Here is a 22,576-nt window from a genome sequence, read left to right as displayed (position 1 = left end):
CGTGTGCAAAGGCAGGAGATGGGGCAGGTTGGAATAACTCAGCCATAAAACAGGAGCGGCAGCCACAATCTGGCCCTGTTGTGTAATTCCCCTTGGTGGGAGGCTCTGAAGTGGGTCAGATCGGTGTGAGAAACGAGGGCAGGCTCTGGGCTGGGCACCAGGCAGGGTGCGAACCCTCCCGGGACCCGGCTCGGGCAGCGGCAGCGAGCCCAGCGCAGGGAGGGAAGGGACAGAGATACACAGCGCGACAATAGGCACAGAGGAGTTAAACATCTTTGTTTCACCCAGCTCTGCAAGATTTAATTAAGTCTTTTCAAATGCTTCTGTTTAACTCTCCTGCATATGGCCGGGGCGGGTGTCAGGAGCTGGCTTATACAGAGCGTGTACTTAATGCTAAACAAAAATAAAGCTTAGATTTGAGCCCTTTTGTGCTCCTGTCTGAGGGAGAGCTGCTCTCCACTGGGTTTGATTTTATCTGTAGAAATACAAGGGCCCATATCCTTGCCTTTAAACGATTTTTAGAGAATGTTTTGTGTTTTGATTTGGGGGTTTTTTTTATTTTAAAGTTCTGGGACACATGATGGAAGTTGAGAGGATGACACACAGGAGGATAGTGATGGGAGAAACTGTATCATGTGTCATTCTTTGACCTGCAGCATTTAGTGACATTACAGCACTTCTGCTTTTTCTGTTTGTGGAGGAGAGTTCATTGCTGCCATATTAGCAGTGTTTGTGTTTCTTTGGTTGGTTGCTTCTATGTAAAAGGAAAAATAAGCCACTGTTTTGAAATACACATAGACTTTAGCACATTTGTTAGGAAAAACTTCTGATAATGAATAGCTTTGTGTCTGCAGCCCTTGACTGAAGTCATCAGACATCAGAAAACAAGGGATGCTGGAGGTTACCGTGTTGCAGCAGCCTGGCAGCAACTGGGCTTGTACCTGCCTACCAACAGACCACAGAAGCTGAATTAATATCTTTGGCTTGTGGAAACTGGCACAGTTCCACTTGAGCTAATTCAGGTTTTGGCCTTTTCTGCCATCTGTTTGACTAAGCCAACTTACTTTGTGTGACACTTGTAATAGTGGAGGGACTTCAGTTGTCTCTGCCTGGTGGTAAAATGCTCCTGGGACTGAGTGGTGAAAGGATTCCTGTTCCAAAGCCAATCTCTGCACAGCCTTCTCTTCCCTGTGTTTACTTTCTTTCTGACAATCTTCAATGTTATTGAGGAGCCAAGAGGGGCAGAGCAGGAGGTGATGACTTCAGCTGGAATAATTCAGCATACTCAACAGTTCGATTTTCAGCTCTGCTACAGGGTTGTTGTCTCTAACCTTCAGGTTTCTGAGTTATTCTGGTAACTACTGAAACACACCTGAAAATGAAATGTAAGTGTTAAATGAGTGAAATTTTAAGTGTTTATAGATATTTGAACTGTCTTATCTGTTTAGAAGTTTGGGGTTTATTATTTTTTTTGTTTTTATGTGGCTGATTAATTCTCAAACATTTTATAGTTTACAGTGGAAATGTGGTATAAGTAGGGGGCAGTGGGAAGTGAGTGATGAGGAAATGTTTCCTTCGTCTTTCTTTAAAGCTTTCTGGAGAATGTGTGGGTAGTAATTCCTCTGCAGCTTGATCTTTGAATTCATCCTTTGCTTATGTTCCTTAAGATCAAGATGCCTTCTTTATTTTCCTTTCTTGGTTGTGTTTCTTTTCATCCATCTTACACAGCTCCTTTAGGATCATTCTGTGTGTATGGAAGAGGAGTGTTTAGGAGTGCTCTTTACTGTCCAGAAGTGAGAGTGCACAATCTGAACAGATAAACTGGTAACTTTGTGATTGCCTCGGTCCTCTCTTCAGGCTTCATTTTTGTGTTCTACCACAACTTCTGCTGTGATGCAGTGGAGTGGTGTAACAGAAGTTATGCACAGCCAGCCCCAGTTCTTGTCCTTGAGAGAAAGGAAACACAATTTTTTTCTGATCCATCCTTTTGTGTTTACTATTCTTCCTGCCCTGTTTTACAAAGGAAGTTCAACCTTTCAAACTGGATCTTTGTTGTCTTCTGCCCAAATTATGAAGATAACATTGTTTTTGTTGTGTGGCTGAGTCAGACAGTTCAGCTAGGCTGTGGTGAGGAGCTGGGTGACCTTTGTAGTGGGTACAGCTGAGGCAGGAGGGGGTTTCTGTTCCTGACCCTCATCTGCACAGTGTGATGGTGTTTGCAGGGATCAGGGTAACAGGTATCCAGAGGGGATGCTGACACTGGTCCTTTTTCGTATGCTTCCTGTTTGGATGGTAGTGTTCTGAGATTGTTCATATAATTTATTAATTTTTGCATCTCTGAATAGTCAGGCATTGATACCAGGAATCTTGCTGCTGTGTGCATGTCAGGGATACCAAAGAGAATGGAGATTCTTCAGTGCTGGGCCTCTACCACTATGATCCATTTCTTATGGCATGTGTTTTCTACACAGGATTTTATGCTTTGTCTGGTATCTAAGTGTCTTATTTAAAAGGCTGATTTGTTTTTTTCCTTTGGAGCAATAATGCTGCTCTGATGTTGAGCCTTGAAGCTCAAAGGTTGGGATTTGCTGGGCTCACCTACCTCTTTTTTGTCCTTCCAGGGCTGCCTCACGGTAGAACATGAGCAGGTAATGCACAAGGAGCACCACTGGGAATCATGTCAGACGAGTCAATCTCAGGGAGTGATCCGGACCTGGACCCGGACTTGGAGCAGGAGGATATGGAAGAGGAGGAGGAGGAAGATGAGGAGGAGGCGATGGAGGAGGACAATGATGGGGATGATGAGGAGGACTTACTTGATGAAAGTGGTGAGTGAATGGGGTTGGGAATATACATTGTTACAGAAAACTGGCTGTCACCCCTTGGGAGATGGTGTAAGGGCTAGGATTTGTCCAGCTCTTGGTAGGAAGAAGTCTTTATGTGGCTGTTTAGTTTAAATAGATAATTAATGTATGTTAAATACGGTCTCCTGGCCCAAAAAATATTTCCATCATGAAAACAAGCCACAAGTACAAATTGTAAGTAGGATAGAATTTTTTAAATAGCTTGAAATTTTGGGGAAGCAACTATATAAAGAAGTAAATAAGTCTATTTACAATAACTTGTATTATTTAAAAGATGTGGTGAAAAGAAATATATGTATTTCTTTTATATAATATATGTAAAATATACAATATATAGAAAAAATAAAAATTATTTTTTATAATATATTTATTTCTTATCATTGGCTTGCCCTATACATAAACAATTTGATGGATGCTGTGGGCAATTATTGCTTACTCACAGTAATAATCTTTAACAGCTGGAAAATATTGTTTTCTACCAGCATACAGATTGGGTTCTCCTTTGTTTGTTTCACAGTATGAAAGATGGAAGTGCTAAGTAAGTTGTCACCTTCTGTCCTCACCTAGTTCCAGCTGCCCTACTCTCCTCTTCAGGAGAGAAACAATTTAGGTCAGGGCTAATACAGGTGTTTGTTGGCCTGTGGTGTGCAGGTTACATTTGAGTGTTACTAGATAACAGTTCTGGGTCACAGCATGATCCTGGAAATGTTTGTTGGTCCAGAAGGGCTGATGTTCTAGGGCACGTAGACAGGGATGCAGAGCTCGGGTGGGAATTCCCCATGTTGAATTTGCCATCAAACTCTTTATATCATGAAACTGTAGCCAGAGCCTAAGGGGATGCTCTATTTGCTTCCTTTAAAATTGCAATTTTTAATAACTTCAAAGGGTATACAGGTATTTGAATACACCTACCTAAACCAACTGAGAGTAGTCTTCCTTTTCTTAGCATAAAATGTGTTCAAAACAGAGACTTCTCTCTTCTTCTAGTTACTAAAGAATTTTTGGCTTCAAAATAAATTGTTGTCCTCAAGTGTTGTTTGTTTTGTTGTTATATTCTTTCAGCCATGTGCTACTTGAAGATGCTGTTTTGATTTAAATGCTTTTATAAAAATGTTTACACAAAAAAAAAATGTAATCCTCTTTTTTGTATTCACATGATGGCTTTTTCTAATGAGAAAGTAGCAGAAATGGAAGTGTTAGTTCAGGTAAGAAACAAGGGAATTCCCAATAGCAACACAGTAAGAGTTACAAGGTCACAGATTACTGTCTCAGGCTGGTGATGATGATGTCACTTTGTTCACAGGACCCTGCAGCCAGTGGACTAGGAGGAAGTGTGACGTGGTTGCCAAACTTTCATTTACAGAAGGGAGTGTCTGTATGTCACATTCAATTGGGTCATTCCCTATGATATTTTATCATAGATTTATGTACTTTATCATCAACATCTATATTATTGTGAGTGAATATTCACAGTTATCTGTCAGGATTATTCTTTCCAAAGCAAACAAGATCAATGTAGGTATACAGAACATTGTGAAATGCTAATGACAGCTATATATTTTCATGTTAAAACACACTAGAAACATGTTCATGTTTTATATTTTTGTAGTGACTAATTAAAAATGAATTTTAACAAATGCAGAAAATAATGAGGAACAGTAAAAAGAATTTACATAAAACTAATATAAAATATTTTTTGTGGTTGTTCATTAGGTACAAGGGAAAACTCCCATGAGCTGAGCAAAGCTAGATTGCCTCTGAGGTTTCAGATTGTTCAGCTTTAATTCTGTCTGCCACAATATCAGAATGCTTTCTGGGTGCTTAGATGTATAATTATCTTCTGTGGAGGTGTCCAGTCTGCTTTTCCTGATATCTCCTAACAGCAATACACTGCCTCCAAAATGTCATTTGGCATCTGTATCACCTTAGATCTAATATAAACCAGTCTCCTGCTCTTTAGTCTATGAAGTATAACCAACTTCAGAATTAAGTGGTTCATTTTATTTTGCCAATCTGATGTTTGTAGTCCTGTTGCTTTGTAGACTAACCTCATTCATAAATATCATATTTGGAACAGATAGTTTTATTCATAAGAAGGGATGCAGTGCTCTGATGTTTATATTATGAAGCTTTTAAAAAGCTTAATTTTAATAATTTCTGTTAAAACTTTGTTCTCCCTATTCCCAGCTGTGCTGTTCTCCTCCCCTCCTGGTGTGGTGGTTGTTCTGATCCCACTGGGGATCCTTGGGGATCTTTCCCTTGGGGATGGGCTCATGCATATTTGTAGCACTACAAGCTTTAAATGATTATTAATCCTTCACAGCTATTTCCTTGGAAGGGTGACAGGCTGCATAAACATTTTCTCCAAACTGAAACTGATTACTTGTTTTAAATAATAATGATTATATCAATTACAAAACTAATATTTTTACAGTTTGCCTGCAAACTAGTGGCTTTGTTTAGTATGTCCACGTATTGATAGAGGCTCAAATAACTTAAGAACTCTCCAGTGTTATTGTAATGTTACCCACACTTGGTGGTGGTCAATAATATCTCAGACTTAGCAGTGACTTGTGTTTTGGACATTTAACCTGCATTTGTCTTTCTGTGTGTAGTTTCAGTTTCACAGTCTTCTAGGAGTTCTTTTTATATTCTGGTACTTGAGTGCTATCTTCAGTTTTGGTACATTTTTCTCATTTCTGCTCAGTTTGTTTGCATTTAGTATAGGTTGTCCTGCAGGTGGTCTAGAGTTTAGTTTGTACTTGTATGGTACAGGCTTTCAGTATCGAAGAACACAGCTCTCCAACCTTTGCCCCTGCCTTCAAAGAAACAAAAAAGCAAGAGAAGCTAGTTTTGTAAATATTTCTGAGTAAGTGAAAGCTAATAACCATATAGCTTACATCCTTTATCCATATTTTCAGTGGTGGCCAGTTAATGAACCTGAGCATCATGTGTAGGAGCTCTTACAGCTTTAGTATTTTTTTTCCTAACGTGCTCCTTCCAGAACATACCTATTCTGACACTCACAGCCCCTTCCCCAGCTGCCAGACTGCACACCCATCCCAGCAGCACGCTTCAATCCCAGCCAGAGGCTGCCACTGCTTTTCCAGCCTTGTCATCCCTGCCCACTTCATCTGTTTTCTCATCACTTGTGGGTTGCAGCACCTGTTTTATCATGTTTGATTTTGTGATAGCAATGCGTGACTGCTAGGAACTTTTTTCGTTAACTCCTTCAATCGTTTTCACTAGAAATGTGATGTACTGATGACTGTAGAGATAAAGGGCTGTTTCAAGTCCTGCACTTTTTCTCTGATCCTGGTTGTTGCTCAGGGCTGTGTGGGACTCCATAGGAATAAAATCTAATTTGAGCAAAGAGGAAACAAACCTCCAGTATGGATTTTACAGATAATTTCAGATGCATGGACCGTTTATACCTCAGAGCTTTCCCAAGGAAAGCTGTTGAGTGTTTGAATGAATCCCACTGAACTGTTCTGTTTTTCCACTTTGGGAATGTCTCTGGATTATTCTGACTGATGTCTCTGGAATTCATTATCTCATATTTATGCATATTGCTGTAATTCTGCTATTAATAGTGATGGCAAGTTTCTTGTTTTCTTACCTCTGAGTATATGGGTTAAACACTTTATTTAAGTGCAGTTTGGGATAAAAGTTCTCTCTCAGTTCTCTCAAAGATGTCTTAATGAGTGCAAGCATTCAGATGCTGTCCTCAAAGGCTCTTAGTTGTGTTTTCATTACAGGGTGCATGGTACAGCATGGTTGGAATTGGTGCTTTTAGGGTAAACAATTTTCCAGTACTACAGTAGTGCTGCAATTTTTACTGTACAAAGATACCAGGCAATCCCAAATAATAACATATTAGATGATACTGTTGTGATAAGACAAGCTCCATGGAATTGGCCTTGTCTCCTGCCCTGTGTTGTGCACTTTTTCTCCTTTCCTGCCCCCTCTTTCTTTCCCAGGGCTGGGAACGTGCAAGCTCTGTGGCATCTCTGTTGGACTGCTGGAGAACTGGAGGAGCTCCCTCTTCCCAGCTCAGACTCATACTGTTCCTCCTACTGCCTGACAAAGTGCTGGAGCAAACCAACAGTGGTTTGTGTGGGGTTTTGTGGACATACAGGCTCTTAAAGAGGAGTGAATGAGAAGCATGATTGGTTGGTGGTGCAGAATGGCAAGTCCAGGAGTGGAGGACACATGGGTGTAGTGATGTTTTGCACTGCAGCTCCTTGGTAGGGTGAGGTCATGAGGAAATCTCGGAACATCTGAGAGATTGGCACATGAGGTGAGGGAGGGGGTGAGACCCTTTTTCTCACCCTAGCCTCTTAAAACTGTGCTCATCCTGCTTATGACATTTGATAGCTCAAACAGAGCTACCTTTCCTTTCTGCAGCACAATCCCCAATGTATTGCAGTAGCTGCTGTCACTTGAACTTGAGCTGCCACTTGGTACTCACAGTTTTGGGCTTCTCCCCTTGATACTAAGGCAAGAATTCTTGATTTCAGATGGCAGCCACAGCTGATCGAAGCTTGAAAAGATCTTTGCTTCCCTTGAACCCTCACTAGAGGAAAGCCTGTTCATTTAAAGGGGTCCTGCTTGACCAGCTTTTCCTACAATTTTCACTTGTTTTTTGGAGGAAAAATATTGGCATGAAATTATAGCAAGTATAGATTTTATTTAATATGGTGCATCTGATGAGAAAAATTAGTAGTTAATTTTATAGTAGTTAATAATTACTAGAAAGTTCATTAGCACCTGGAGTTATTAAAGCTGAAATTATTTTGAAAATCTGTTTTTAAAGTCATGCGGAAGTGTGGGTTAATACTTCTTTGAATGATACATGAATGTGTTCTTGAGGTACAGAGATCTGCTGCTCATTTTGGAGATGGTGTTATTCAAGTGCTTCCCACCCCAAAGCATTCTATCTTTTCTTCTCCCCAACGAAGTGCTGGAACAAAACAAAAGTGGGGTGTGTGGGAGTCCCCAGCTGGATGTGTGTGGTTGGGAACAGAGCAACTTTCTGTCCTTACAAAAGAGAGTAAAGTCTTTGGTATAAATCTGTTAATTTTGTAGGCTCCTCCTCAAATATGTGAGTTTTTGCTTTTTGACTGTAGTTATTGTTATAAATTAGGTCATGTTATACTTACCTGTGTGAAACTGAGAGAGAGGCAGAGTATGGAGACAGTCTCCTATCTTGCTAAATGGTATTGTATTCTGTATCATTTTATATCCAGATTTAGAAAGGCCCATCCTGCTAGAGATAAAAAGGAGAAGAAAATAGAAACTGCTGTTAGAAAGTAATTTCCCTGCACATTTACCTGAAACGAATGATCCTGCTTGTGTTGGTAAATGGAGATTTGTTCCAACAACCTGAAATCTTTTGCCTTCTACTTTTGACCAGACTGTACAGCATTTTCTTTTAGGAAACACTGGCTTGAAGTTGTCCTTCATATCTGCTAGAAAATTAAATTTATTCCTTAAGAAGAGGAGGAGTAATTAGGCACTTACTGCTTTAATCCCTCCACTCCTTTTAGAAAGCAGGCTTTCACAGCTGTGTCTCCAGGTGGCACCAAGGGCAGATGGGCATCCCAAGGTCGAGGCAGCCTCAGAGAACAGAACTGCTCTTTGAGGAGCCCTGCTTCCATCTGCTACAGTGTGTGACACGGTGGCCTTGGTTGCTGCATGCTTCCTTCCTCAGACTGGTGACATGTGCTTTGATCTCCTGTCCTTCTTTAGCTGGAGGCAGGTGCTGGGGCTAAGGAAAGACACAAAACCATCTGAGTAAGCTTGGAGTGGCTCTTCTTATTGCTTGAAAATGGAAGAGTTGAAGCAAAAGGTATGGAAAGAAACAGAAGGCAGGACTTGCCTAAATCTGAAAAAGCCCTGAATACCATCATGAGGGAGGCTTTAAGTGTAATCTCCTCTGTGTTCTGTATGTACCTATGCCAGTGGTGAGTCCCTGTAAGTCATAATCCTGCAGTTTAGTCTACAAGTGGATATTTGCAGTGCAAAAGGTGGATTTCTTGGGGAAAGAGAAGAGTGATGATTGACACCATCTCACTTTTTTCCTCTTGATGGACTTCCCTATGTAGATTCTTTTATTTTGGTTTCTTGTGGCTGGATGCAGCTCCCTCTAGAGCCCACCAGTACTATTTCCAAGTAAGCTGGAAGGACATATCCTGGGGGGGGAAACAAACCTTTTCTCATGTCTAGGTTTGTTGCCTTTGCAATGGCTCTGGTCTTAGTAAAGAGCCAGATCTGAACTTTTATGTACCACTGTGCACTTTGATGTTCCTTACAAGCCAGGTAGGTTTTCATGATTTATGTAGCCTGCCTTCCAAGCCAATAATTTGCCTGCAAAGAGGATGGCTTGTGTGGTATCATAAGAGGTACAAAAGCAGTCACTTTTGCAGGTGGCACCCACCTGTAAAATAATTTACTTGTCACCTAATATCCTGCCTATTGACATGTGTTTAAACTTAATCAAATTGTTTTAGGAAACTGTATTACATTGCATTAGAAAATGATCCTTATGGATCAGTGTGTTTAAATGTACTTTATCATAGGTGCAGAGTGTGGGGCTCAGCCTCAGATGGTTGTGGGTAACTCAGTAAATCTGCATCCAATTGCAGATAGTGGATGTGTTTCTCAGGTGATGTACTGTAACTAAGAAGCTGAGGGGGTTCTGTTGTTCTCTCAGTTCCTCAGAGTGCTAAGAGGTTTGTGTCTGTTCAGCATACACTCTCTGTGTCCACAAACCTTCTGTTCAAGACTTGTGTTGGTTTCGAAGGACCCAAAAAAATAGGAGCTGGCTGGCTTCTGTGTTTCCACAATCCAGCTGAATAAAATAGAGAAGATGTAGTTAGTATCAAAGGTAGAAAGAGTCAGGATGGTAGCATTTGCTGTTATAGCAGACCTGGTTACTGAAGGGTTACATTGAAATTACGGTGGAGGTTTGCCTCTCATTAAGGCAAAAGACCCACTGGTTTCTCTGGGAACTTCACTTCATTACAGAAGGCTGCAGATTTTACCCATTGCTTTTATCCTGGTGGTTTCCCGGGAGCACAGTGTGTGTCAGAGCAAAATTATGTTTGTGTGTGCAGTCTGAGGGGCTTGGCCCTGCCCAGCCAGCGAGGGTCCCTGTCCCCAGCCCCTTGTGCAGACCCTTGAACTGGATTTACTGGACTCACTAAATCCAATCACTAAATGGTGCTGTTAAAGAAAAATCCTCTTGGGTGCTTTGCTGGGAGCAGCCAGTGCTGGATGCTTTATCTCCCCTCCTGCCGATTCCGAAGCTGCAGATTGTCTGGCTGGGCATTCTGTTGTATTGGGGCAGTTTCGGTGGTGGGAGGATGGTAGAGGTCCCTTGCCTTGCTGTTTGCCAATAAATCAGGGAGGAATGGGGAGGAGTGGTGCCTGAGGTCTGGGGGCTTTGCTGGCCGATTCCAGCATTCTAACTAACCCTGTGAATTAGGTTATTCTCAGCAGGGTGAGGTGTGGCCTGAGGGCTGCTGTGGGAAGGAAGGATGAGATCCTGAGGAGTGCTGTCCCCCAGCCCCCTGTGCAGGGGATTACGGACTGCCGATGTTGCAGGTCAGTCGCTGAGCTTTCTCTCTGCCCGAACGCCAGGACTCCTTCCCGGTCTCCTCGGCTTATCCCGAGCAGGGGGAAGCTCCGAAAGAAAACGTCGGTGACTCCCCTGCCCGCCTTCCAGGCTCTGTGACAGCGGCTTCCTTTTTGAGAGGGTGGCACAAAGTCTGGCATAGTCTGAGTGTTATATAACTTGGAGTAATGACTTGCTTTACTTCTTTAAAAGGAGGTGATGACGCCAGAGCTCTGCTTCCTCCAGAGCCGCCAATTGGGCACAGGGACTGGCAGATCTCGTGAAATGATGTGGTGTTATAACCAGCTACGCTTTCCCCCCTTTTCTCCCTCCTTCCCTTTGATCTATTGCGTATGATGGAATACAAAATAGAAATCTTTCTATGCAGTTCAGGAGCAGCCCACGTCCATGGCTCTGCATTTTCTATATATGTATATGGAGTTTCTCAAATGGTTTTTTGCCTCTCTTTTATCTCTTCTCTTAAAGCTGTCACAAGTGTGAGAGTAGCATGTAGGTGTGGGGAGCAGGGTCAGTGACTGAGCTGATGTTAACTGAAAAAACAATTGCTCCAAGTTGTCTTTCTGCTTTCCTGATAAGCTTTGCAGGATATAGAGATTGTGTTTTCTTAGCCAAAAACTCGCTTTTTTTCTTTTCATAAAGCCAGAGAATCTCTAACAAAGGACAATCCCACTCTCTCCCCTGTCCTGTTTGGTACCTTTTCCCTCCATGTACATTTTGGATTGTCAGCTTTGTACCACACCTTGCCATTGCTAATAGATACTGTATTCCCTCATCTGCAATCTCTGTAATGGTGATGAAATCATATGGAAACTAATTAGCAAATTTGTAATGTGGTATTTTCCCTCTTGATCAGGTAAGGAGTGGTAATGTCACTTTGCCAAGTTCACCTGATGAGTGTGAAGAAGCCAAAGTGAAAATCCTCTGGTTTACATTTTAAGGCAGCACCCCCTTTTATGTTCAAATGTACTAGGTGAAACACTTCCTTGATTTTCATCCGAGGTTAAAACCATGCAAAGAGTCCTTAATTTCATTTTCCCCTAATTTATGTGGCATTGTGCTGGTTTTAATGACTGGTTAAATAAAATGTGCACGGAGCTATATGTTATACAAGTGTAATATTAAATAATGAAAGTGTGGAAGGAGGTGAGGAACTGTTAATTAAATTAAAAGTATTCTTCAGATTTTAAAACACAATATCACATCATAGTTATTTCCTTTATTTATCTTTCTAACTTCTTGCTTAGGCTTTAAAGAAACTGCAAAACTGAACTTTTAGAAGTGTCTGGTTCGTTGTTTGGATCAAAGTATTTTCTATTAATAATATTTTGTACTGCAGATGTTTAAAATGTGTTGTTCACATTTTCTTCGATATGTAGTTCACTGACTCAGCCTCAAAAAAATTCTAAGTAGGAGTCAGAGGACTTTATTTTCACTTGCAAATATGCAAATAGGAATGAGACAGAAGAAAGCTACAAGATAAAATCTTTTTGGGCTAGGTGAACAGAAACTTCTAGCTTAAATCTCTGTCAAAACAAATTCTGCAATTAAAACATCTGCAGGTAATGTTTGTCTGTGTAAAGTTTTTAAATACTTGAACTGTTAGAAGCAATTTTCAAGTGGTACTTTTGTGTACTCAGCTTGTGATTTGTGTCAAATTTGCACATAGCTGAAAATGAATGGAATGAAATGAAAGCTGTACCAAAAAGCTCTTCAGTGATGCACAAATACATTGTGTCATCTACAGCAGCAGAGAAATTGAGCAAGTTACAGGAAGGGAGGAATCAGTTTATTGAATGTAACTGGGATTGTAACTCAATGGATTTAATTTTTATTAAATGATGATAAATATCTATGGTATATATTGTTTGACTTTAAATCATTATATTGGCTAGTAACAGCTTCTTTTCTTTGGTACATGTAAACAACCTTTGAAAGCTTTGGAATCTCAAGCAGTGTGTTTTGCCACAGTGCCAGTGTGAAAAGCATTTGCAAGAGGCACTTCATTGTGTCACTTCCTGTATTTTGTGCAATTAGATTTTTGTTACATTATATACAACTTCCCAACCTCCCCCCACTTATGATTTAGATGAATTTGGGAAAGAAAATAAACCAAGATTTATATTAATAAAGTAAAATGAGAAAAAAACAGATTTATCAAAATTCATGCCTTATGGTTCAGTCTAAAGCTCGCTAAAGTCAGTGGAAAAAGTCCTCTGGTTTTCCAGGTTTAGATTTTATTAAAAAAAATATAAATTATTTGCAGTGCAGTGTTTGTTTAAAAAGCAAATGATTCTCAAAGCCCAGCAATACTAAGTTGCCAACACAGGGTGTTGTGAAGTCCAAGTGTGATTCTGTCTGAACTGTTCTGGGTGGATAAACAACACCTTATACCGTGTCCAACTCAAACCTGGTATTCTTGTGTTTTCTGTGTTGCTAAAACAACATGGAAACTAGGGCAGGGAAAGTGGCCTTAATGATATGTGTATGTGCTACTAGCAGGTGCTAATCAAGAGTGAAATGTGCCTGTCAAGCCTAGTTCACTTTCAGTAACTTAAAATTTGGGTTAGTAGGCAGCTTCCCTCTACAGTGGAGGTCAGTGGGGTGTGCAGAAGGAGCTGGTGGATGTGGAGCATGGCTGGGAGAAAGCTGTGGGCTGGGGAAGGGACTGTGCAGCCACTGTGGAGCAGCTGAAGGTGGGCAAGGAAAGTCTCTTCTGCTTTATGGGGTGATGATGAGGATGAACAGCCTGGAGAGAAGGGAACAACCCCAGCTTGCAGGGACCAAGAGCAGGGTGGTACATCCTGATCCAGTGCTTCTCTCTCATGCTATCCTCACTGAGCTTGGATCAGATGACTCTTGAGAAGGCATGGAGCTGCTCAGCCTGAGGAGCAGGGGTTGGGAGGTTCAAGGTGGACAACAGTTATGGGGCTAGGGAAGGAGCTACTCCACCTTGAAGGGAGTGCATGTTTTGGGACATTTTGTTGAAATATTTCTTAGTTTAACTGACTTCAGTTTGATAATGTTCTTTGCTATATGAAGGAACTAGTCCTGATATACTTTACGGTCAAGTTTCTTGTCTGTATATGTCTATAGGTTAGGTATGAGTTCTAATGCTTGTGAATTTGCAGTGTTCAGGGATGCTGACGTTGCTGCTGGAAGCACTTGTCAGCCAAATAAAAAACATATCCTGAAGGACCTTTGTCTTAATATTCTATGAAAATACAAACTTCATAGTGTTGTTTGGGGTTTTTTTAACAGGTAATCTTCTAAGTTTTTAGCAAGGGAATCTCTCAGGTGACGAAAGTTTTTTGAGAAACCTTTTGTGATGTATAGCACAGTTTGTATGCTTGCAAAGAGCTTGTGGTTTGAGATGAGGAAGGTGAGGTGTGACAGCTGGGTAAGATTTCAGACACCAGGCAGGGAGAACGTTGTTCGTTACCGGTAAGACTGGCCTCATGGAAAAGCTATTCAGTAAATGGACTTACCTATAACAAGATTACCTTCCATGAGGAGATAATTTTATAAACTGACTGTTTCAGGCAGATCTAATTCTTGGTTGTGTGAATATGTATTTATTCTGGCTAACAGTGGTAGCCTCACCAGCAGGCTGTTGTGAGTAGGAAAGCTAGAAAAATTCCTTTTCCATTTTGCACACTGAGGTGAAGAAGGGAATTCCCTTTTTATTGCTGTGTGCAGAAGACAGGTATAGGTTTCCTGTTTCCCCCAGTGAATTGAATTTCCATTTTTCTCATGCTTGACTGCTGTAATATGGATGTGTTGTGGTTTAACCCCAGCTGGCAGCTCAGCCCCACACAGCCACTCACTATCCCCTAGTGGGATGGAGGAGAGAATTGGAAGGGTGAAAGTGACGAAGCTTGTGGGTTGGGATAAAGATAGTTTAACAGCAAAGCAGAAGAAGGAATTCATTAACTCCTTCCCATGGGCAGGCAAGTGTTCAGCCATCCCCAAGAAAGCAGGGCTCCATCACAGTAACAGTGACTTGGGAAGACAAACACCATCACTCCAGACATGCCCCCTCTCCTCCTCCTCCTTTCCCCAACTCTATATGCTGAGCATGACACCATATGCTCTGGGGTATCCCTGGGGCCACTTGGGGTCAGCTGTCCCAGCTGTGTCCCCTCCTAACTCCTTGTGCACCCCAGCTTCCTCACTGGTGGGGCAGTGTCAGAAGCAGAAAAGGCCTTGAACTCTGTGTTAACCCTGCTCACCAACAGCAAAAACATTTCTATTATCAACGCTATTTCCAACACAAATCCAAAACATAGCCCCATACTAGCTGCTATGAAAAAAAATTAACTCTCTCCCAGCCAAAACCAGCACTGCGTGCTTTGCAAATACCCAGTTGTATTTACCCAGTATTTGTTTTTAAATCTTGCTTTCCAGTTTCAAAAATCTGTTAGGTCAGATGCTGAGGTCATGTTTGCTTATTTATTCCAACCCTACAAAGTCCTTATAAGGCTTGTTACAAGATCCTTGGCTCTGCACTTTTTAAATATATTTGTCCCTCTTTTCCCCCCATGATAAACATTGTGTGCCAGCCAGGCTGTTTGAATCTGTGACATAGGTGAAAGGCTGTCTTGTTACTCAGTGTCTTAATTGTAGTAGAGTTCATTTTTTAATTTTTTATTTGTAAAATTTATATAGCTCTAATTATGAAAAGGCATCTTGGGTTTGTTTCAAAGTTGTGATGTACCCTGAAGCACTGAGGGTGTTTTGATGGCAGCAAGTATTCACAGTTCCTTGCTACCCTCTCAAATAAAAGGTCAAATAAAAATGGCTGGAGTCACACAAAGAAAGAGGAACTGGGCTGTGCCCTGGCTGTGCTTGCAGACCTTTAGATCAGCTTTTGCTGTTGTGAGTGCAGCTCATTGTCCTGGACTCCTGCAGGTTTGTGCAAGGGCTGTTCGGACACCACCTGCTTTGCATTTCTTGTGCATGTCCTGCCTTTCCCAGTGCTCCCTCACCAGCTGTTTCAATAAACAGCTGACTTGGTTACATGGACAAATGCTCACTACCAGTGAGCTAATTTCATTACATGTCTCTTAGCCCAGGTTTGCTGTTTATTACTGGCATTAGATATGCCTGTGAGGGGAATTGGGCATGGATAAAGTCTCTGTAATACTGAAGAAGGTTAGGCAGGCTGGATAGCCTTTAGGGGTTCAACCACAGCTTTAAAAGACTTATTCTGTACTTACTTATTCTCTCTTGTGCCTGTGCTGATGCAGGTGAATGACTGGGACAAAGGCTTACTTAAAGTAATCTTCCACTCCACAAATTCTGACAAGTTCTTTCCTGAAAACTGAGAAACTTGTAGTGGTCCACAAGCTGCTGATTTAACCAAGCAAACAGGATGCTCTTTCACCTGTTGTTGTGCAAACAGGTTACCAGCTCCATCAAATTGCTCAAGTTTCAGTCTCAGTTGTCCAAGTTTCTTGCAAATTAGCAGGCACCATGCAAATAGCTCATAAAATCACAATTGTGTTCAAAGCCAGAAGGGCTGTACTCCTTTCTGCATCTCCTTCCCACCCACTTTTCCTTAGGTGCTCTGAAGCTGGGAAGCAGAGTTAGGGTCCTGCGTGTCCCCTGCTCTGAACGTCCTGTTGTCTGTTGGGATTCCCCTTGCACGGGGCCCCACCGGAGCCTGAACGGTTATGTAAGGATTTTTATTTTATTCTCAGTCTTGGTCTCTGCCACTAGTTGAACTGGATCACAGGCTGAGTGAATGGGATCTGATCCGTACAGCGTGCAGCTCTGCTGCTCCAGAGGAGAGAGACCTCCCCCGTACACACCCACTCAGCCTCCCTGCTCCTCTTCTCTCTTCTAAAACTCTTTTCCTCAGCATAACTGAGCTTGTTCCCGGGAAGCCAAACCATCCCGGCAGCACAGCTCCAGGCATCGGTCCCCAGTGGAGCAGCAGCTACCTCGGGCAGGGCTGTGTTGTTTGACTCTCCAAGCAGGGGAGGAGATAGTGACAATTTTTATTTAGGCTGAACACGAGGCATATTTAACTAGTTATATAACAGTGACCCTGGTCCGTCTCGGCTGGGTGCAGGGAGGATATATACGTACTGCTTCTCGTCACACCAGCTGGGTGGATTCAAGCACTAGGAGCTATTTACCAAAGTTATTTTCAGAAACTTTAAGAGCAGGTTTCCCTGCCTGTACCCTGGACTGTTTTATCAGGAGTCTTTTCCCGCCTGCGAACTGAACAGCCAGTGAGAGTGGATTTAGTGCTCGCTGGGCTGTGGGAAGAGATAAGGAGTTGTCAGGAGTGACTGGAAACTTTTGTCCTGAAGACCCTGAGACAAGAATAGCAGAAGAGCTGAGAGTGTGCAGCCTCGTTGAACAAGTGTGCAGGGAAAGGGCTCACCTCGGTGCACTGAGCAGCATGCTACTCTTGGATGAGTCTCAGCAGTTTCCAGGTAGGACACAGGTGGGGGATTTTGAGGGTTGATTTTTCTTTCTTTTTCTCCTTTGTTTTCTTTTCCCTCTTGCTTTCCTCTTACAGGCCATTCATTTTCCCACCCCTGGGCTGGAGCACCCCGCTCAGTAGCTAGTAAAAGGCATCAGGAACCAAGGCTCTTCTGTAGGTCCCAGATTTTATTGTGCTCCCTACCAGGCAGGAATGGAAAAGGTTGAGATTTAGAGCCTTGCAGTGCCTGTTGGCCTGATGGAGGGGACATGAAAAAGAAGCTCACTCTTCCTTTGTGGCTGTAATTCTGAAGTCTTTGGTGATGTGACATTCTGGGTCTGGATGTTATTGTTTCTGCTGCTGTTGTGTTATAATGCTGCAAAAGTTATTTTTTCCAAGAGAGGAGGCAGTTGTTACTAGCAGCATTGTTCTATATCCACTGTCCTCTCCCCCACCCCCTTTGACTTTGGGTGTATACTTTCCCTGTAACATCCTACTTGATAAGAGTTTCAAGAGCTTCTTTTGTCAGTGAAATATTTGGTGACTTGCTGACCGGGCAACAATCTGAGCACCAGGCAGAGCTGTTGGTGCTTGCTCCAGATCCCCTAATTAGTGCCTAAGAGACTAAAAGCTACTTGGCTGTTTCCCCCCCTATCAAATGGAAGATGCTGGTGAAATCCTAACAGGAGTTTACAGTTTGGGGATAGCTGCCACTTAATTTGTTTGCTGGTGGGAAGATGTATGTTGGTTTGTGCAGATCTGAAGAACTTTCTAAATTTGTAATTTAACTTCTTGCTTTGAGGTGAGGTACTTTGTGATGTCAAGCTTCCTGCACCTTGTTCATGTGGCAAATACCTCCCAAGACATGCTATAAACCTAACAGACTGATCAAATATGGTCCCCAGGAGTTCCAACTGTGGAATTCTGGTTTATTACAGAAGTGCAGTTTGGTTGTCATGAGTTTTTACAGAAATAAGACATGCAATATTTGTTATCCATTAGTGGGAAGGGGAGTTCTAGAAAAAGAAATCCATCTTATTTTTCTGGTTGTGGTGGCAGGACAAAGAAGCTAATTCTGGGAGAGTGTGAACTGAGTAAAAAAAGGAATTACAATAGAAAATGAGTTTGGATAAATGAGGAATCTGGGTGATGATACAAGTGGCTTATGTAACTTAGTCTAGATAATAGGTATAAAAAGAGAAGACAGGGAGAGAAAGATGCTTTTGGAAATGAGACTGTAGGTCGTAGATGGAGTGAGAATACAAGGTTAGAGGCCTTTCAAAAATTTGGGGTGGAAAGGTATTTGTACAAAAGTAAGAGAGCAAAAGTGCAAATTAACTCCTCTTTGTACTCGTCAACTTGTAAAGTCTGGGACAAGGTTTGTCACAGTCTCTACCAAAGTCTCTGTCAGGAGAAAATTATCTCTCTTTCAGGAAGCTTTTTTAACTGATCTAATGAGGTTCTGTTCTGGCTGGTAGATCCAGGAGAGTCTCCATCACACTTCTGCACAGCCTTCCTGTCCCAAGAGAGATGATAAACTGCACAAGGTCACTGAGTGAGTCTGTGCAGAACTTACACATCGTGCGCTTCCCTGGTTTTGTGCTTCAACCACTGAGCAATGTTTTTTTTCCTCTCTGGTTTATATGGGTTTTCCTCAGTCCAGGTGTCTGAACACTTCTTTGGGGTCTTCAAAGTAGCAAGTTCCTGTACATGCAGTGCTGTGATACCTTTTTGTTATTTTAAAAATATTTCTGAAAAGTTAGAGCAGGTTTTAATTACTTTATGGTAGCACCCACCACCTAGTAAATCAAGGTTTGTTGCAGCACACTACCTATCCCCCTGTTGTCCTGTGAGAAAAATATCTTTTATGTAAAGATCCCTATTTCCTCCTGATATACACATATATTTATTTTTTGACCATAGAGGTAATTGTCATTTTAGCAACCTTAGGAAGGAACCAGGTGCCTGTTTCTTTTCCAGGCTTTAATGTGCTTAGATTTTAGGGTGTTGTGTATTCGGGGGGGGTGGAGGGGTAGGGGGTGGTCCTTGTGACATTGTGACTTCAGTTTGTGCAAGTCTGATTGCCACAAACAACTTTGCAGCCTTTTGTCAAACTCCTTTAGCAGCACCAGTATTTTGGAAAGGAAAACTAGAAACATTGTTCTTTCAGCGATGGTGTTTCATCCTGGTCTTATTAACTTTCTCCAGTGCTCTCGGTCACTTTTCTGGCTGCAGTTGATGGGAGAAGTGCCAGTGGAATGCGGTGGCACACAGGCTCAAACTCAACAATTTGAATTTTTCTCCCAAGTGATGCCTCCCTCATTAAACAGAGTCCTTAAAAATTCCTCTGAAATTACTTTAGACACTGAGGCAGAAAAAGGGAATGTAGCTGAAGTTCTGTGCTTTGTTACAGTTCTAAAAAAAATCAAAAAATGTGTTTTGTTTTTTTCAAGTAGAAATTATATTTAAGGAGAAGGAGAATTGTTGATTAGAGCTCAGGGAGCCAATAACTTGAGTTACTCAGTACTGATGCCTACCTGATTGCTTTGATTTAGTTTCCTCCTCTGCACAATGGACAGGAGGGTTACTGTGAGGAGCTCATCATGCCCATGAGCTCCTTTGACACTGATTAGGGTACAAATGACACTATTATAATTTTGAAATCACTCCTCTCTTATACCACTGCCATCAGGACTCGTGCTGGAGGATGCCTTGTGCTGGGATTATTTCCCATGCTGCTCTTTTAAATTAGGAATGCTTGTCACCTGTCTTCTCCCTGTCCTTGTTAGCAGGTTCTGAGCAAAGCTATGGTGAGAGCTTGAGGCAGAGTTTAAAGTTCAGCAGGTTCTTGTTTGTTTGCCATTTTGGTGGCCTTGGAAGTGTGTGGCAGCAATAATCCCTTCTTTATTATTTCCCATTGCTCTGAGGGTATGCTGGTATAAAGCTACAACTCCCAGCTACCTAGTGTAAATTAATGCTTATGTAATCATTGCATAATGCAGAATGCTTGCTCCCCTACTCGTCCTCTTTTCTTAGTCCCTGAAATTTATCCCTAGAAGAGTCATGGTAGAAGCCAGCTGGATTTGCTGTGCTCGGAATGTGACAAGCCCCCATATGCATCTATTTTCTGAAGCTGGAAAGGGGAAATTTATCTTTGTTACCTAAATCAATATTTAGCCACCTCAATAAACTAGATCATATTTCTCTTTTTTGAAAAAGCTTTGAACTGTTGTGAAAATAAATAAGGTTAAATCCGGTTACTTGTGGTTTAGATCCCCATGGTAATTTTCGTAATCTGGCTGACAAAACTCTATTCTGGGTTACTAGTTAACTGGGATAACCAGAAAGGGGAGGTTTCGGTTCCCTCCTGCGCACAGCTTGTTGAAAACTTCCCAGCACTCAGCCTGAAACACTTCCTGACTCCAGAGCAGAGCAGTAGCTTTATGTAACTCATTGCTCTCACACACCCCTGGCTAAAGGACAAATGTGACCGGTCCCCACTTCCCTTGCTAACTTAGTGGGTACCTTTCTTGTCTCTGTTTCTGCCTTCACTAAAGCCCACAGTGTCTGTGCAAGAGGGGGCACCGCAGGAGGGAACAGTTTAGGTTTGAGGACTTTCCATTGGATAAAGTAGTTTTGATTACACACCTAGAAGAGGGATTGCAGGTAGCAGCATTCTGTATTCTCTCCAGGTGTTGCTCAGAGTGCTGTGAAAATGTTTGATTTGAAATTTCACAGTCCTCTTTTGAGCATATTGGAGCTGGAAATGGATAAAGGATTGCCCACTGCTCCAGAGCAACCGTGAGCCTGTGGTGCCTGCGAAAGGGACAACCTGATGGGCACCTCACCTGGGCTGCATTCGTGGGTTTGTGCAGGGATGGGAGGAGATCCTGGAGGGGCTGGGTGCCAGAGCAGGTACCTGCCACACTCCCGTGGCAATGGGGCACCAGTGGCTGTGAGCCTGTGCCATACAACAGTTATATAAGTGCTCTTTGGTGTTTATGTAACCCGGGTCTCAGCGTCCGCAGCATTGAGGCCCAGCCAGAACAAGATCTCTTGGGTATTTGGGGCCTGGTTCTGCTTGCATAATCCCACGGTTAGAAGATATATTGCCTGTCACCAAAGTTGGCTGTTTGATATTCCAGTTTGCCTCTCAGCACTTCTTGGCCGCTTCCTTGCCCTTTGGTTTCTGGGTGGTATATTCCTTGCTCCTGCCCTTCAATTCTGCTGTCTTTTGTTCCTGAAGGATTCCTTCAGGCCAGGAAAGGAGTTTTATTCTGCACCATAACCTCATCAGCGAATGGTATGCTGAAAGATGTCTGAAGGAAAAAAGAAGGGAAGTGCTGCTTTGTAATTTATCTTTTAAAATTTTCCATGGATTTGGGCTTACTTCTTGCCAAAGGAGACTGGAGATGGGTTTGACTTGTGTATGCTCATGGTCTGGCTCCCTCCTCATGCTCTGGCCCACAGAGTCAGAGCTGGTGGCTTTTTCTTTAGAGCTCATCTCCTCCCTCCATCCTCTGGTCCTGCACTGGGGACAAAGGCAGCCAGCCATCCCTCACCATCAATCTGCAGATTTCACGTAGGTGTCTCGAACCCACAGCGAGTGATCGCTTTACTGATACTTAGAGAAATGAAAAACACATTACTCAGACTTCAAGCAGTGCTCTTTGTTATACCAACATGACAGACTCTGTGTCTGGTTACAGTGACAGGTATGAACGACAGACCTGCGGTGGTTAACTCCTAGATAAATCAGCAACGGGAATGAAGATGTACGTGCTTTTTGACAGTTCAGGGAAGCTTCCCCTGGGATGAGGCTCGGCTCGAAAGACGCCCTTGTGCCTGGCAGTACGGTGTCTGTGACTCAGCAGGACAGCGGGCATCGCAGCCGGCAGCAGAGCCGGGCCGAGAGCGGAGCGGGGGTCGGTCACTGCCGGGCTCAGCGGGCTGCGTTCCGCCGGAGCCGCCCGGGGACAGCCCGGCCCGGGGCTGTCGGGCCAGCGCCTCACGGCCTGGCTGCCCGCTTGGCCAGGGCGCAGTGCCTGGCCTGGGAGCTCCCACAGCCGTGGTCCTGTGTGGACAAGCGGACAAAAGGCTGGTCCCGGCTGTCGCACTGGCAGCTGCTGGTGACCGGAGAGGGCCGAGGGGCGGCCGGGCGCGGGTGCCGCGGCCGGCGCGGGGGGGCAGGTGTGCCGGGTTATATAATACTTACATAATTAGGGCTTTGTTAAGCGCTGGTGGCTGGGAGGGGCGTCCTGCCGTCGAAGACTGAGCCCGATTATTTTCCGAGGAGAACAAAGTCTTGTTGCTAATTAGCTGCCCTGACAGCGGCTGCCGCGGAGAGCCCCGAGTTCCCGGAGGGGCCGCGTCCTGCTCTGTCCCGCTCCCACCCTCTCTGAGGTGGCTTTCCCAGGGCTTTGGGTGGAAGCAACCAGGTGTTGATGTGTGCCGTCATTTTGCCTCTCCTGAGTGTTGCAACAGGTAAAGCCTGGAGGAAGGGAATCTGAGCTTTTCCCCTACTTTCACCTACAGTGTACTTGAGGGGTTTCACAAGGAGTTTCCTGCCTCCAGCCCAGCCTTGTGGTGCTGAAGTGTTTTCACACAATGCCACCTCTGTGAGAGGTGCTTCTGTGCAGA

General features: G+C 43.1%; 1 protein-coding gene across 3 annotated transcripts in view; it reads left to right on the top strand.

Annotated features, from left to right (window-relative positions):
- Positions 1 to 2,539: 2,539 nt before the first annotated feature.
- RAD54L2 (RAD54 like 2) overlaps positions 2,540 to 22,576 on the top strand; it is a 46,748-nt gene continuing 26,711 nt past the window's right edge. Inside the window, exon 1 of one of the 3 annotated variants that reach the window (XM_015641041.3) lies at positions 2,540 to 2,828. In XM_015641041.3, coding sequence (XP_015496527.1) covers positions 2,678 to 2,828 — 151 coding nt within the window. In that variant the 5' untranslated portion in view covers positions 2,540 to 2,677. Of the gene's footprint in view, positions 2,829 to 16,263; positions 16,947 to 22,576 lie in introns of those variants that run through there. The other 2 variants (XM_015641043.3, XM_015641042.3) reach the window with 2 other exon arrangements.

This window comes from Parus major, chromosome 12 (assembly GCF_001522545.3).
Source record: "Parus major isolate Abel chromosome 12, Parus_major1.1, whole genome shotgun sequence".
Classification (NCBI taxonomy): Eukaryota; Metazoa; Chordata; class Aves; order Passeriformes; family Paridae; genus Parus; species Parus major.
This window is presented reverse-complemented; position numbering and strand designations above follow the sequence as displayed.